The following is an 18,056-nucleotide window of genomic DNA, read 5'->3' as shown; positions in this document are numbered from 1 at the left end:
ACACACACACACACACACTTATTTGGATCTGCACAAGAGGCGCAATACAATAGAGCCAAACACTGAACAGAATTAGGTTACATTATATGCACATTGAAGACATACTATTACTTGTTTTGTTTGTTTTTTGATCCCCATTAGCTACTGCCCAGATGCCCGAACCACCTAAGCTGGCACCTTTCCAGGCGAAGGAGCAGCGGTTCTACTCCGAGTCTCTCTCGTGTGACTGAACTTCTCACCCTAGTTAGGCTACTAGTTACTTTGTAGATCTTGATTATGCCCTATACACATTTTGGCCATTTGAAAAGAGCAGATCAGATTCATACGAGGTTTCCACTGGACACACACTGGTCTGATGAACCCATTCTGACCTGAGATCAGATTCTAAAAATTTCAGTCGCTCTTCGATTTTTCAAAAATAGCAGACCTACAGGCTCGTAGCGCGCCACTTGGTGGCGCGCTATGAGCTTGTAGATCTGCTATTTTTCAATAGCTAAAGTGATGCTGACACCGAAATGGGTGCCCGCCCAGAATGGGTTAAGTACATCTTAAAAGTATTTCTATATTGTAGTGGGTTAAATGAGCATTTGTATAGCAACACAAATTGACATTAATATGACATTACCCGACGTTAAGTATTGAATTAAAGCTGCAATGGATACACAGGCCATTCAGAAAAAGTTACATCCAACCGACTATGTTCAGAGAAACAGCAGAGACAGTTTTTAAATGAGATGGACATGTATATGATAGAAAACATTAAAAGCATCTTGTTTCACACTGGTGAAATAGTGAATTTCATATTTAATGTAAACATACAGCAGGACTAAGGTGAGGTCAGCGCTACAGCGCTGTAGGGCTACGAAACCTATATCCAGGCAGAAGCTCGGATAGTACACTATACCAGCGCTTTCTTTTGCTTTGCAACACCATGTCTTTACTTGCATGTGGATTCAGAAATAGAAGATAGCCGATCTACAATATATCCTAATAATTAACCCTATAACCTTAACCCAATTTGCTATTGTACATGGTCGTTACAGGTCAATCCACTTGGACTCAAGGTGTCTCATCAGCCGTGGTAGGGTCGCCTGGAGGACGGTGTCCTGTTGAGAGACGCAGAAACATCACATGATTCAAGATTGCAACATTGACAGTACAGGTTTGTGCATCAGCAGATGTTTTATTTTATCATGCAAGTAAGGACATGTTAGCATGGCCAAAACAATCACCGGTAGAAGGTACTTTCAGATTTCTGAAATGGGGTTCGAGTCCCTGCAGTGATAGAAGGCTTAATGTTTTACAACATGTCCTGCTTGTGTGTTTATTACATGAAATGTTATCATAAGTCATACAACAGCAATACAACATCATTTGTGTGATATTGAAATGCAATTTTAATTGTCAATCGTCTGAGGACAGGTGTGGGACGTTGCAGTACAGCAATGCACAAGTGGGGTCTGACAGATGTAAATGAGAGAGAGAGAGATATGAACAGAGTATATAATTGCAAAACATGGTTACAGTCACTAGCAGGCAACTTATGTAACTTATGTTCATTGAGCTGTTTTCTTTTATACTAATATTTTGTTTGTTGTTTCATTTTTCAAAAATAGCAGACCTACAAGCTCGTAGCGCGCCACTCGGTGGCGCGCGCTATGAGCTTGTAGATCTGCTATTTTTCAATAGCCTGGGTAACCGGCCTGGGTACCAGATTCTAAAAATGTCTTTTACATCCTGACAGTTTTCTGAAAAAGCTATTTTTCTTCCATTTTTCAAAAATAGCAGACCTGCAAGCGCGTAGCGCGACACTCAGCCTTTTACTGGGGACCCCCTGGGAATCCCCCAAGGGCCCCCGGGGGTCCACGAACGCTTAATTGAGAAGCACTGGGATGCATTCTAACCATTCATGCACAGTTATCTTTTATAAATGTCATTTTCAATGTGAAAAGACTGTAGTTCACTCGGTGGCGCGCTTTGAGCTTGTAGATCTTCTATTTTTCAATAGTAGCTGCGTTACCTACGTTTACTGGGGACCCCCTGGGAATCCCCCAAGGGCCCCCGGGGGTCCACGAACGCTTAATTGAGAAGCACTGGGATGCATTCTAACCATTCATGCACAGTTATCTTTTATAAATGTCATTTTCAATGTGAAAAGACTGTAGTTCACTCGGTGGCGCGCGCTGCTTGTAGATCTTCTATTTTTCAATAGTAGCTGCGTTACCTACGTTTACTGGGGACCCCCTGGGAATCCCCCAAGGGCCCCCGGGGGTCCACAAACCCTTAATTGAGAAGAACTGGGATGCATTCTAAGCATTCATGCACAGTTATCTTTTATAAATGTAATTTTCAATGTGAAAACAGTCTACTGTAGTTCACTGCTGTCTATATACTTCAAACCACTATAGCTGCGTTACCTACGTTTACTGGGGACCCCCTGGGAATCCCCCCAAGGGCCCCGGGGGTCCACGGACCCATTATTGAGAAGCACTGGGATGCATTCTAAGCATTCATGCTCAGTTATCTTTTATAAATGTAATTTTCAATGTGAAAAGACTGTTCACTGCTGTCTATATACTTCAAAAAGAGCTGCATTACCTACGTTTACTGGGGACCCCCTGGGAATCCCCCAAGGGCCTGGGGGGTCCACGAACGCTTAATTGAGAAGCACTGGGATGCATTCTAACCATTCATGCACAGTTATCTTTTATAAATGTCATTTTCAATGTGAAAAGACTGTAGTTCACTCGGTGGCGCGCGCTATGAGCTTGTAGATCTTCTATTTTTCAATAGTAGCTGCGTTACCTACGTTTACTGGGGACCCCCTGGGAATCCCCCAAGGGCCCCCAGGGGTCCACGAACCCTTAATTGAGAAGCACTGGGATGCATTCTAAGCATTCATGCACAGTTATCTTTTATAAATGTCATTTTCAATGTGAAAACAGTCTACTGTAGTTCACTGCTGTCTATATACTTCAAACCACTATAGCTGCGTTACCTACGTTTACTGGGGACCCCCTGGGAATCCCCCCAAGGGCCCCGGGGGTCCACGGACCCATTATTGAGAAGCACTGGGATGCATTCTAAGCATTCATGCTCAGTTATCTTTTTTAAATGTCATTTTCAACGTGAAAAAGGTCGACTGTAGTTCACTGCTGTCTATACACTTCAAACCACTATAGCTGCGTTACCTACGTTTACTGGGGACCCCCTGGGAATCCCCCAAGGGCCCCCGGGGGTCCACGGACCCATTATTGAGAAGCACTGGGATGCATTCTAAGCATTCATGCTCAGTTATCTTTTATAAATGTCATTTTCAATGTGAAAAGACTGTAGTTCACTCGGTGGCGCGCGCTGCTTGTAGATCTTCTATTTTTCAATAGTAGCTGCGTTACCTACGTTTACTGGGGACCCCCTGGGAATCCCCCAAGGGCCCCCGGGGGTCCACGAACCCTTAATTGAGAAGCACTGGGATGCATTCTAAGCATTCATGCACAGTTATCTTTTATAAATGTAATTTTCAATGTGAAAACAGTCTACTGTAGTTCACTGCTGTCTATATACTTCAAACCACTATAGCTGCATGCGTTACCTACGTTTACTGGGGACCCCCTGGGAATCCCCCCAAGGGCCCCGGGGGTCCACGGACCCATTATTGAGAAGCACTGGGATGCATTCTAAGCATTCATGCTCAGTTATCTTTTATAAATGTAATTTTCAATGTGAAAAGACTGTTCACTGCTGTCTATATACTTCAAAAAGAGCTGCATTACCTACGTTTACTGGGGACCCCCTGGGAATCCCACAAGGGCCTGGGGGGTCCACGGACCCATTATTGAGAAGCACTGGGATGCATTCTAAGCATTCATGCTCAGTTATCTTTTATAAATGTAATTTTCAATGTGAAAAGACTGTAGTTCACTCGGTGGCGCGCGCTATGAGCTTGTAGATCTGCTATTTTTCAATAGCCTGGGTACCGGTACCCAGGCTATAGGGTAACCGGCCTGGGTACCAGATTCTAAAAATGTCTTCTACATCCTGACAGTTTTCAGAAAAAGCAAATTTTCTTCCATTTTTCAAAAATAGCAGACCTGCAAGCTCGTATCGCGCCACTCGGTGGCGCGATATGAGCTTGTAGATCTGCTATTTTTCAATAGCTAAAGCATAACATGATGCCAACACCAAAATGGGTGCCCGGTCAGAATGGGTTAATGAGCATATTATTTGCATGATGTGTGTGTGTGTGTGTGTGTGTGTGTGTGTGTGTGTGTGTCAGTGCAGGGGTCCCTTCATTTCCTCCCCCCTCTACACTATAGGTGCTATATATCTTGTGCCACCCCTTACCCCTAGTTTTATTTTGCTATTTTTGAGGGCCCCTCCTATATTCAGCTATATAGTCCTTGGGCCGAATGAGATGTCGCGGTACCACTAAATCTTATATGAGACGATCAAAGATTCTGTTGAAAATAGCAGATCTACAAGCTCACAACACAACACAGTGAGATGCGCTTTGAGCTTGTAGATCAGCTATTTTCACAAGTCTTATACACAACACTGCAACTCAGTATATAAAGCCCTAATCACACCAGAGGGCCGCCATGCAACTCCTTGCGACATGCAACTATACTTTAACATTATTCCCAATGGCAGTTGCAAGGGGTTGCATTGGTGTGTTGTTGTGTGTTGTGAATGTCTTACATGTATAGTTGCAGGCCGCCATCCATCCATCACAGCTTCCATCACTGCACATCTGATCATGTCTCATAGAAATACATGATACAACATACAGTATAGTATTAGTATATACCAAACATATACCATGTTACAGTATCATAGAAATACATGATACAACGTACAGAATGCAAATATATGTATTCTATCATCTATTCTACTCAGCTGAATGACCTGCAGGCTTTGTCACGCAATGTGACCTGCAGGGTACACTTCATGAGTAGCCCACTCTACAACGTCCTTCTGCAGTTGCAAAAACAATCATTTTGACAAAAATGTCCACCACAAGGCAGCATGGCGATGACCACTGCATGCAAAAATTATGAGAACCATGAAAAATAAGTAGTATAATCACTTTTCATGATTTCATGACGACAAAACATGACAAAGCTATTTCAAAACAGTACTTTACACTTGTGGTACTTTAAGTCTTCATACCAATACTTTTGTATTTTCACTCAAGTAAACGTTAATTCCGGACTTTTACTTGTAACAGAGTATTTCTACATTGCAGTAGGCCTATTAAAACTTTTACTTAAGTAAAACATTCCGAGTACTTTTTCCACAACTGGTAATTTGGAACGGTCTGATATGAATCAGACCTCTGCTCCTGGTCATAAAACTATGCATCCGTTCATTTTTCTTTTCAAACACCAAAGATCAAGAACACATGAAAGTGCACACAAAAGATGGCTCAGTATTTGCTCATCATTTATTTACGCAATATATGTCTTAATATATTCATTTACAACATCTATAAAACACCTTTTGTATAAATTATGCTACAGAAAAGAAATATTACACAGAAAAACAGGTTCAACGCGCAGCCAGTTTCCAACGACTCTTTAGTTTGTTGTAAAACGAATACTGAGATTTCGGCACAGGAAGATTTAACAGAAATAGATACAGACTAGAGGGGTATAGGATTTTAGTGTTCTAAAAATAGCCTGTGATTTGATTATAAATAATACAAACTGGGGAAAGAAATGTTGATTTATTGTCAAGGGACATCAATCCACTCATATTTCTCTTAAGATTTTCTCAGACCAATTTCAATAACCACAACAAAACTAGCTGTGTTATCATATCGCAATATCAGTTTCTTTCACTGACTCTAAGAAAAACAAACAAATAAACAGATTGAATTAATTAATGCATGAATAAATCACTTGGACCCCCGCCCTCCAATAACTGAGAATCAAATAGGTCATTATTTTGAACAGTTCCTTGTGCGGTTTAGATTAAACTCAATGAAAGCAACGTGGTGTCATGATGTGAACGGGTTTGTCCATTTGTGCATTAAACATACATTTTTTCTCTTTAATTTAAATGGGGTCAAATATAATAACATTTTAATTATGTTGCCGTCTTTAACAAATGTCTGGAAGTTTCTATAGTTCAAGAACATTTTGGGTTAAAAAAAATGAAAGATGTTCATGCAACACCTTATACATGTACAGAAATTGCAGGCGTAATAATAGTTAAAATGACATTGTGTGTATTTTCGCCCTAATGTTCATATACTGTAGTTGGTCCATGTAACAAAAACAATTAAAACAAATTTAAGAATGTAGAGTACATTTTGGTAGCAACACCCAGACCTGAGTAATGGGCCAAGAGTCTGACTTAAGTCTGTACACAAAAATAGCAACTCTTTGTATACAAAAAATTTAAATAAAATAAAATGCACACTAATGCAAAAATAGTCTTTATGGCATTGCTCTCAACTAACTTATTTTACTCTACTGTCTTCCTACTCAGTGGTTTTCAACCTTTCTTAATATCAAGGTACAGTATTTATTCAGCATTTGAGCCACGGACCACCATTTGATGACATTTAGCCTCTCGGACACAAAACAAATATTTTGTCGTCGATGGATTTGGTCCACAATTCCGTGCTGTATTGATTTTGGTACCATTGCGAGAGATGACAGGCAAACGGTGATCAAAATAACAATTATTCTATACATTCTCTAATTGTGTTGACTTCTTGCAAATTAAACAATGCAGGTTTACAGAGTGTAAAACGGCTGGCACTCATCACATTTACAAGCCAAAGTCACAAGTTTTGTTTTGTGTTTGTCCTAAGTTCTAATACAGTCTACAGTCAAAATAATTATTCTAGTTCAGTGGTTTTCAACCCTTATCATATCAAGGTCCATTATTTATTCGGTATTTGAGCCACGGAACCACCTCTCAGACCCAGAACATTGATCAAAATAACAATTCTTCTACATTCTCTAATTGTGTAGACTTCTCGTAAATTAAGTACTGCAAGTGTTTAACAATAACGCAACTCTTGAGACCCTTATGGGTCCATTTGGTTTCATGTTACACTCTCAAGAGTTAGAGATCTAAATGAGGGTCCATTTGGTTGGTCATTAAGCCACCACCTAGAACCCCCTCAAGGACCACTGGTGGTCACCAGACCACTGGTTGAGAACCACTGTTCTAGAGTCTGATTCCATGCCTCTACACCAGGATAAAGTCACACTGTGGATTTAACAGTTCCATTATTGTACAGTACGACACGTACCCCCCAACATCAGTATATTAAAGACACACTGTGGATTTAACAGGTATTGTACAGTATGACGCCTTCCCCAACACCAGGGTATTAAAGTCACACTGTGGATTTAACAGTTCCGTTACTGTACAGGTATTGTACAGTAGACGTGTCGTAGATCTGAGGTCACATGGGCTGACTCTATGTCTACCACACACACACACACACACAGAGCGTTGATACAGTAGAGACATGTCAACCCCATGTGGTGAATATTGTACATAGAACAGGGATGGGACGATAATTGCTATTAGCGTTTTATCGAGATAACGCTCACAATGATCGAATGGTGAAGACTTTGAAGTTTCACTCTGCACACAAATCCATTTGCCGATCTATTTATAAGCACACGATGTGTGCAGTGCTTTGTGTGAGCTTGTAGATCTATTTAGAAGCACACAATGCATACAGTGCTTTGTGAGCTTGTAGATCTATTTAGAAGCTCACAATGCAGTGCTTTGTGAGCTTGTAGATCTATTTAGCACACAATGCGTGCAGTGCTTTGTGTGAGCTTGTAGATACATTTAGAAGCTCACAATGCGTGCAGTGCTTTGTGAGGTGAGCTTGTAGATCTATTTAGAAGCTCACAATGCAGTGCTTTGTGAGCTTGTAGATCTATTTAGCACACAATGTGTGCAGTGCTTTGTGTGAGCTTGTAGATGCATTTAGAAGCTCACAGTGCGTGCAGTGCTTTGTGAGGTGAGCTTGTAGATCTATTTAGAAGCTCACAATGTGTGCAGTGCTTTGTGAGGTGAGCTTGTAGATCTATGATCTATTTATAAGCTCACAATGCATGCAGTGCTTTGTGTGAGCTTGTAGATCGGCTGCGTTTGGCAAAACGCTCCTGCCCAGAATAGGGATGCCATGGGGGGGGGGGGGGGTGGATAAACCAAAGTGGCCTTTTAAGTTTTATCGCCATAATATCGTTTATCGCAATTATTTTTGCCACAATAAGGGACACATTTCATGACTTTCACATCGTCCCATGATCTCCCATCCCTAATATAGAAACAGGCAAAAGAGAGTGAACGAAGCCAAAGAACATGTGTCGCATACGTCCAGTAGGATCTAAAGCTTCAGTGCATTACAGACAATAAGTCAAAAAGCACTTAAAATAAAACGGCTTTAAAAGGTATATTCAGTGATTTCACTTAATTCAGTGTGCTGACCACATAAGGAGTCCCTCCCTTAGAGGGCCCAGCCTTCATCCAATCAGGATGAGAGGGGCCTTCCTCCAATCATGATTGAGTGGGGGCCGGCCTTGGTGCTGACCAGGTTTTTTTTCCAAATCACTGAATGCTCCTTTAAATTAAACAAGGCATTGATCCTTCTTTAAGGGCAACACACACAGGCGTAGCAGCACGACGCCCCATAAGCACCAATAAACAGGACGCGGTGCTCTGCCGCGCGGCTGCCAACTTTGTACAGTTGTAGTAAAAAAAAAAAACACTGTCACCACGCGGCAACGCCTGGAAATAGAACAGTGGCGCATCGGAGCGCCGGCGGGGTCTGCCGCCGCCGCCGCCGGTGTGTGGGATAGGTCCATTGAAAATAGAGGCGGCTGTTTTGACGCGCGCCATTTGCAGCCTGTGTGTTAAAAGGACACGCCGTGGGCGTCGTCAGTGGCGTGGTGGTCCTAGAACTATGAGAGACCACACGGCATGTCACAAAACGTCCAGACCATGTAAACACAGAAAGAGAGAGAAGAGAAGGAGAAGAGCAGCTTCAGTTTCTCACAGTCTTTAAAACAACTTTAAGAAATACATGTTTCAGGCAACGCTTACAGTAAGAGCACATCAGCAGGCCAGGCAAAAGGTCATTTTGCAGGCATTTACAAAAAAAGTAGGGATTTACAAAAACAAGAGGTCCTGGTATCATAGGTTACAAGTCACAGACATGTAGGTGATACTTATGATAATATCGTTCATACTGTGTGATTGGTTGGCTAAAGAAGGGGGTGTGGTAATCCCTCCTTTGAGTGTCTGTCACCTGTACATGCCTTAAAATGTGTTTGATGCTTTTTGGAGTAGCTGGCTCCAAAACAAAACTTAGTTGAACGGACGGTGAGAGACAGAAAAAGCTGCTACGGGTGACAACAAAAACAACAATGGAGCTGTCTGATGATGCCCGGGTAAAGATGTAAGTACCGGAATTCCTTATTTCCTTTTGTCCATATTAGCCTAGTGGGGTTACTGTATCCATCCAAATGTGTGTCCGATCTATAATTAAGCCCTAGAATTGATAGGAGTTCATCTGTCTTGTGTATTTAGTTAAGTGTTAAGTGTGTGCAGTGCAGATTCATTAGAACACCTGTGTTTGTGATCGCACAAAGAGTTTTAGAATTTGAGACAAGTTAACCACACACGCACACACATACGCACACGCACGCACGCACGCACGCACACACGCACACACGCACACACACACACACACACACACACACACACACACACACACACACACACACACACACACACACACACACACACACACACACACACACACACACACACACACACACACTTAAAACTACTGTATTGTCTTCTGTATGGTCTCCTAATTCAATGTAGAATTCAAACACAGTTGAGAGCTCAATATAATCACTGTTCAAAAAACAGGACAATTGCCATGTATACTGTATATTATACAGTAGCCACGTGGTTATTTGTTTAAAATATTGCCCACATCTACTTTTTTAGGATCTATGAATGTCAGTGTTAAGAGCTTTGAGACAAGCTCCAGGTCTAATGCTGACGTTCACAGTATAATGCACACATGTACTACCCAACGGGTAGACAAAGTGTAACTCAATTTAGCATTTCACCTTTTGGTAACACGTCCCTTGAGTTGTTGCTGGAAGAAGATCAGGATGACTGTATTGTAATATGTATACGTAATACATAAATAACAGTCAAATTGGACGTCTGAACACGTTGAAATTCTACATTGTTCGATGTTAACTCTTTTATTGCGGCTAGCTGTTAAGAGTTAGCATAAATCCCAGTTCCAGGTGCCACCATACGCGTTCACTTTAACCCATTCTGAACGGGCACCCATTTTGGTGTTAGCATCATGTTATGCTTTAGCTATTGAAAAATAGCAGATCTACAAGCTCATAGCGCGCCACCGAGTGGCGCGCTACGAGCTTGTAGGTCTGCTATTTTTTGAAAAATCGAAGAACGACTGACATTTTTAGAATCTGATCTCAGGTCAGAATGGGTTCATCAGACCAGTGTGTTGTCCAGTGGAAACCTCGTATGAATCTGATCTCAGGTCAGAATGGGTTAAGAGTCAGAGTTTGCCCACCCTCCCACCCCCCACACACACTCGCTACACACACTCGAGTATCAATGGCACAAGCACACACCGTCTACCTTTCGTCAGAAGCTTTTGCATGGCAGGAGTGTCGGGGTACAAAGGCACAAATGAAATCCGAAATTTGGATGGCAGAAGGTCCACCAAGGACAGCTCTCCTGGATTACGATTTATGGACGTTTGAAAATCCTCCTTTCAACTGCTTTACACGGTGATTATATGTTCAATCCCATAGCTGGAGCGGTGGGGCGTTGACATACCAACCGGACCAATGTTAAAAGCTACCGTTGGGACTCAACCATTATATAGACAGAGTATTATATAGACCTGGGATATGACGTCCCCTAGTGTCGGGGGCCGTATATATACGAACATGGGAAAGAAAGAAATAACCCACTCACCCACTCCTATGATGTGTTTTGGTTAGCGACATAACACCAACGCGTTCGGTTATATCTGCTAATAATGGCTGAACGATAATGCACAAGGATGGCCCCATCGCATTAGATCACGGCTACGACCATTTTAACAACACTCATAACCGCGACAGAATCCCAATCTACCACAGCTTTACGTGCATCACAGTTTAAATAATACCTAAAGGGTGCAAAAAAAAGAAGAAAAAAAAAAAGGCTACTCCAATCTCAGGGTTACATTGCCAATAGCGAATTCATAACATGCATTTTGTAACGGATTCGCAATGTAATACTGCAAAATAGATAAAAGGCCTTAAAGTGTATATTTCTGATGTGATTCACCCTTACAGTAATGCCTGATTTATATGTAATTGTGCGCCGAAACCTCACACCAAAAGTAGCCGATGTACAACTTATAGGTTGTCTATTTTCGATGTGAGACGCAATAAGGCTCAGGCAGAGAGATTGGGAGTTTGGTTCAGAGCAGGATCAGCAGACAGAATTGTTTGACCAGTGGAACTGTATCTAAGGATATACGGGTGCAGCAGAGCTGGACATTTTCACCCCCATAACTTCCATTCCAAACGGAACACGGCCCGACCAAATGGTCTCAGGGTGCGTTGAGGTGGAGACAGACTTCACTTCATAATGGCTTCAGGGTGTCGGCATCAGGCTTCAAAAGTTAAAAAAATATAATTGAAAAAATACTGTCATCATTAGCAACATTTCTGATCATGGGGCTCACGGTGGAGAGAACACACGACCTCTGACACCAGACATGGCACTGGTGGGTTTGTTGGAGTTCACCGAGTAGTGGTGAACTCTGTCTCACTGGGGCAGGGGGACGATGATGACCACGTAGTTGATGGGGAAGAAGCCGGACTCGCCGTTGATCATGCCCTCGTACCAGTTCTCGTCGATCTGGTTGGTCAGGATGATGACGTCGCCCTCCTTGAAGCCCAGCTCGCCCTCGTTCTCCGGGTCGAAGTCGTAGAGCGAGCGGCAGCAGGGCTGGTCCGGCAGCTCCGTCGACTCTGCGTCGGCGGAGAGAGAGAGAGAGAGAGAGAGAGAGAGAGGAGGAGAATGAGCAGGGGTGCATTGACAGACAACTGCACGTCACTTTTTTTGGGTTAGGTCTCAGATTCAGATTCACTGACTCATTGTCACTTCTTAAATGCACGGTTTACATACATACACTCGGAAGCTCCAAAGCCTCCAATACAATAAAAAAACAAGCACACGCGTCGCAGCGCAATGCATTGTGAGCTTGTAGATCTGCTATTTTCAGCATGCTACCAAGTGTAAAGTGACTTGTGTCCTTATATATACTTATACTGGATCTCTTGTCCACTAGTACCTTCCTTCCTAGTCCCTTCCTAACATTTTTGTCTAGTTTTTATTTGTAGACGAAATTGTCAATATATTTAGTCTTAATTTTAGTCATCATTGCTTAGTTTTTATTTAGTTTCCATTTAGTTTTCGTCAGTGAAAACACTGGGGGCAGACCGGAACCATACCGTGGGCGGAACTGAAACAGCTATGAGGCTCCATCGACAATTCGTCCGTCCCACGGGAAGTTCCGTATTTACTGTTTTTCTCTTCTTTTTTCCTCTGAAGGCGAGGCGAAGGGCTGTGGAACCCGTGGGGATACGCGGAAAAATAGACCACTAGTACGTGACACCAGAGCATGGAAACGTTGAAGAGCGCTTCATTTCGTTTGATCTGCCACGCAACATTTCTTTTGACCGCGCATGTGAAACCAGTTATGTGTGAGAATTCTCCCTGAGAAAGAGGCTGAAGAGAGGACCCAGACCCTGCACCTAATAATGCTGACGAAGCAGTGTGCACAACATCTGCAGTATTAAAAGCCTTTATTCGACCTGGATAAAAAAAGAAATAGGTAAAAATATATATATATATATATAGTTCTATGCAATAACCGGTCATACAGTGTAAATGAAGCTAACAAACAACATGAATGCAAAGCCAATGCAGCCAAATACAAATAAAAATGAGTGTGAGCGGCTCTGAGCGCACATCAGAGATGTGATCTTTCAGGTATAATCTATGATGGGTGAGGTCAGGTAAAGCATGCCAACGGGTGAGGTCAGATAAAGCATGCCAACGGGTGAGGTCAGATAAAGCATGCCAACGGGTGAGGTCAGATAAAGCATGCCAACGGGTGAGGTCAGGTAAAGCATGCCAACGGGTGAGGTCAGATAAAGCATGCCAACGGGTGAGGTCAGGTAAAGCATGCCAACGGATGACCCCTGGATGAAGGTTTTGTTCACTTTTAACGAGGCATGTTAACGATTCACTCAACTCACGATACGATTACAATCACGACGCTATAGGTTCGAGATTTACCTTACCTTTCCAGAAAAAAAACATATATATTTTGTTCTATTATTTCTCTAACACGAATCCAGTATATTCCTTCTCTTTTAATACAGTAGCAAATGGCAGATTGTTTCTAATCAATTCTCTTGCAAAGATCCTGTAGTTTCTTCTCTTCTTTTAACGCGCCCTCTGATGTTTGCATCACGATTCAAATTGTGATCTAATTGAGACTTAAATTGTCACCAGTGTGAATCGATTTGAATCTATTTACGATAATACATGCCTACTTTTAACCGGATCACATCACTGATGCGTGCGTGCGTGCGTGTGTGTGTGTGTGTAGGCTACTACTGAACATGTGGGTCTGTCTGCATGTGCTGTTACATGTTACTCACGGTGAACGACAGTGCCATTGGTAGTAGGAGGGTCAGGCCATGCTAGTGGAACAGAGGTGAAGTGATCGGCTGGACCAGACACCATGACACATGCACATTGATGATGAGGAGTGCAGCACACACGCACGCACACGCACACACGCACGCACGCAAACAAAGACAGATAAGGCTGAAGCAAAAAAAATATCTTCACAAAGCTGAAAAATGAGTTGTGGCACAAAGCATTATTGTAACCAACCACAAATGCCACAAATAAATTAGCTTTTTGGATTTGCAGTTCACACTTGGACCACTAAAGGGCAGTAGAGGTGTTTCACAAAGTCAACAAAGGGCACAGTGATTTCCTATAGCTGGAGTTGTTTTTCAAACTGTCACACTCGTCATTTATTTATTTACAGGCTTTAAATAACCTTTTCATCCAAGGCACCCATGAATTACATTGTTCCTTCACAGACCCTAACATTTATCATGTCATAAACATGTAAATCTTTCCCCCTAAGATACAGTATGTGTCACAAGGAAAAATAGTAGATTCCATTGAAAGAGATTGAACATAACTATACTTGACATTTTGGTGTTGGCATCATATTATGCTTTAGCTATTGAAAAATAGCAGATCTACAAGCTCATATCGCGCCACCGAGTGGCGCGATACGAGCTTGTAGGTCTGCTATTTTTGAAAAATCGAAGAGCGACTGACATTTTTAGAATCTGATCTCAGGTCAGAATGGGTTCATCAGACCAGTGTGTGTCCAGTGGAAACCTCGTATGAATCTGATCTCAGGTCAGAATGGGTTAAACAAGCTTTGTGTTCTTGTAGATTGGCTGTTTTTGGCAAGAGGGTTTGGTGGTCTGTCTTACTGGTGTTAGTTTAGTTACTGAAGTGAGAATCACAGGTTTAGAAGCTCATAATAGCACAGAACACTTAACTAGGTTAAAGTATGTCGATGGATAAGAGCTTAAAGCTATATTCAGTGATTTCACTTAATTCAAATATCACTTATTTTTTTGTTTTGTTGTGATAATCCTCCCTACTATAGAGTGTGCTGGCCATATAAGGAGTTCCTCCCTGTCCCCAGTTAACCCCTGGGGGTCAAAAAACCTTAGGTTTCGTTTTTGACTCTCTATCCTGATTGGACGAAAGGCTGGGTCCCACAGCCAAAAACGAAACCTAAGGTTTTTTGAGTGAAATCACTGAATATACCTTTAAAGGTATAGTTCATCATTTTTTAACTTAAATTGTATGAAATACTTGCCATTAATGTAGTGGTTGCAACTGTATTAATTGATTCATTAATCGGTCTTCATCCACCCTGATGAAGACCGGTATAGGTCGAAACATGTCGGTTTAATAACATTTTCCTCCTTTCAACTATTAAGTGAGCCCGGATCTCAGCTTTTTTCTATAGATGTATTAATTGATTGTGAGTCCCGTGGTGGGAGTTCTGCTCTGGTTTTGGTGAATATTAAGTAGTTCCGGGTCATTTTGTTGGGGTCACTGGGGTCACGCATTAAAAGTTAATTCACTAAACTGCCTCCCCCTGGCCAGCCGGGGCGCCTGATGGAGGGGAAAGGAACTGGTTGGAATAACGTGTTCCTTCCACACACTATGTCCAACCAGGGAAACTCCCCCCTGTCAGGTGTAAAGGAGCAACTTGGACACTCAAGCATGAAGGAAGCATGACTGAGTTAAGTCCGTTGCTCTCCCCAGGTTGGCGGAGGGTGTGTAGAGCCCAGGATCACATTAGATGATTGACACAGGGGTGAAAAATGGGTTACAAAATCGTGGGATAAAAACAAAAAGATACAAAAATAAAGAAAAGTTAATTCACAAAACTAACGCCATTTGTATTGTTGACCTATTTCTAAAATATTAGCACAACTTTCGTTCAACAATTCTTTGGGCGTAGTGATATGTACACAAAAAGCATTGTTCTGTGTGATAGAGGGGTCAACAATGAATGAAAGTTGCACTACATGGTAGAAATAGGTGAACATTCTGAACTATCCCTTTAAGAGGCGAGCCTGACAGGCAGCTACATGTTAAAAATGTATACCTACTTTTGCCATTGACTGTGTTGTTAATCTGGATATCTGGGAAGGAATGAAAGGAAACAAAAATAAATATAGAACGCAAACTGAACACTGAGATGGAAATGACAGAGAAAGCATAAAAACAATGAAACAATAATGCAAATTCTAAATGATCTCGAAGATAATTGGTCTTCAGTCTATAGAAAAATAAACAGAATGACAATGAAAAACTGATGTGGTCCATTGACCTTATGCACACCACTGCCATCTTGCCAGCAAGGTGCTAACTAGGTGCAACTTCCCATAGACAGCCCATACATCCAAACAGAAAAGTCCCATCTGATTGTATTAAACAACGTCAAACTCACCAACATCGCAGCTGTACGAAAAGCTTGAATTATCCCCTTTCAATCTGTAAAGTTTTTGTTTCATAAAAATCCACCGTAGACATGTTATTAGCTACTTCCTGTCAAGAAATTCCGTGTTGGATGAATGCATCAACGGGAAGATGCACCTAGTTAGCACCTTACTAGCAAGATGGCCGCGGTCTGCATGAGGTCAATTGCAGTGGTTCTCAACATTTTCAGGCCGCGATCCCCCAAAATACTCCTGAGAAGCACCTGGAATCGTAGGAGTTGAGACATTACATTTAGTTTGACTCGGTTCCACAGATAAATCTACAAGCTCATTAATTCAGAGGCCTTGTGAGCTTGTAGATCTGCCCAACTCACAGGTTGAGAAGCACTGTGTGAAATCCTTAGTGAACAAATTATCCCTTATCCTATCCCATTTAGGACCGAGTCCCATTCAAAAAAAGAAAAAGTCTTCTAAATCCAAAAACAATCCTGAAAAACCTATGTTTCTATGTCAGTGGTGCTCAAACTATTTCATGTCGCGGACCCCCATCTAAAAATATGTTATTCCAGGCACCCCCCCCCCCCCCCCCCCTGAAGCAAAGATTTGAGTTAAAAACGTTCACACTGACAGAATATAGTATATTTAAAGATTTGCGACACATTTTCACGGTTTTTCAGGCTCGAGCTTGTAGATCTGCTATTTTTCAACAGCTAAAGTATAACATAATTTGCTTATAACACCAAAAGGGATTCCCGTCCAGAATGGGTTATACAACTGTACACTCAGTGATGTGAGTGTGAGTGATTTCACATCAGTGGCCCGTAAATAGAGTGTAGCTCTGCTGTATACCTGTTGATTTGAGTGAAGAAGTGTAGGACAGTCCGTTGTGTTGACTGTTGATGTTTTCAAGGCTGGACATGATGGACTTTGGTTGAAACTCTCTCTTGGGTCTGCTGCTGGCTGTGGATATCCTGGGAGATCACAGGATTAGCACCATTATTTCATTTGGTTAAACGCTTCATTTAACAGGGTTCTAGTCTAGGAAACAAAAAATACAAAAATCTTAGGATATACCCAGAAAAATGGGTTCCAACTCCGAACCCACTGTTTGGAAAACAAAGTGCCATAAATAAAATATCTATGAATGGACATGAGGATGTTTGGTCATGTGTCAGAGCCTTCCATTAGAGAGTTGTGTCAATTTGAGTTCTCAACGGGCCTGAAAATTAAGTCCCTGCCCTAACTGGGCCCTACTGGGCCCTGTCTCCCTCTCTCTACGTCGTCCTCAGACGAGCCCTCCATCAACGTCTCCAGTCATCTAGGTTCTCTATACATCTGGCCAGCTCATTTGTGCTTTCTGCACCAGCATCTTTATTTAGTACGTCCACGTATAGGTAGGTGTGGGACGTCCTCTCGGTCGATGTGTTGTACAAGCTTTTTGGCCGGGAGTTCTTGGTGTCTGTGGCGGTGGCCAGCTAGTCTCATCCTCCTTACTGCTATCTTCTCTGATACACTTGGTGATGTTCTCACACATCACCAACAAGCTTTGAACTGAGCAGATTGGACCTTCCGTTCCAGAGATAATGGCCGAAACATCTTGAAAACGGCCACTGTCGCCAATTTTCTAGCCAAACTAGATACCCGAGTATAGTTCATTTTAAGCTGCATCCAACACATCCACAACCTTACCGTTAGGCCGCTAGGATCAGTCGAATATTTGTATTCTTTCACAGAACCCGACTAATCAGCATATGTTTTAGGGCCCGGCCCGAAAACAATTTGAGAACTCTAGTGTCAATGAGGGGGCAGAAAACAGTGCCGATCACTTGACTCACATGGTCCATGTAACTCAAAATACGCTCATAGACTCCATGCAATGCATCCCGTAAACTTCCGGTTCAG

General features: G+C 42.2%; 1 protein-coding gene across 2 annotated transcripts in view; it reads right to left on the bottom strand.

Annotated features, from left to right (window-relative positions):
* Positions 1-10,642: 10,642 nt before the first annotated feature.
* The window catches only part of sh3gl3a (SH3-domain GRB2-like 3a), a 44,297-nt gene continuing 36,883 nt past the window's right edge, over positions 10,643-18,056 (bottom strand). Inside the window, exons 8-11 of one of the 2 annotated variants that reach the window (XM_083759483.1) lie at positions 17,004-17,125; positions 15,825-15,857; positions 13,764-13,832; positions 10,643-12,062 (exon numbers count right to left, since the gene is read on the bottom strand). In XM_083759483.1, coding sequence (XP_083615609.1) covers positions 11,857-12,062; positions 13,764-13,832; positions 15,825-15,857; positions 17,004-17,125 — 430 coding nt within the window. In that variant the 3' untranslated portion in view covers positions 10,643-11,856. The remainder of the gene's footprint in view (positions 12,063-13,763; positions 13,833-15,824; positions 15,858-17,003; positions 17,126-18,056) is intronic. The other variant, XM_083759484.1, reaches the window with a different exon arrangement.

Source organism: Protomyctophum parallelum, assembly GCF_964188405.1.
Source record: "Protomyctophum parallelum genome assembly, chromosome: 2".
NCBI lineage: Eukaryota > Metazoa > Chordata > Actinopteri > Myctophiformes > Myctophidae > Protomyctophum > Protomyctophum parallelum.
Note: the sequence above shows the minus strand (reverse complement) of the source record. Positions and strands in the feature narration are given on the sequence as shown.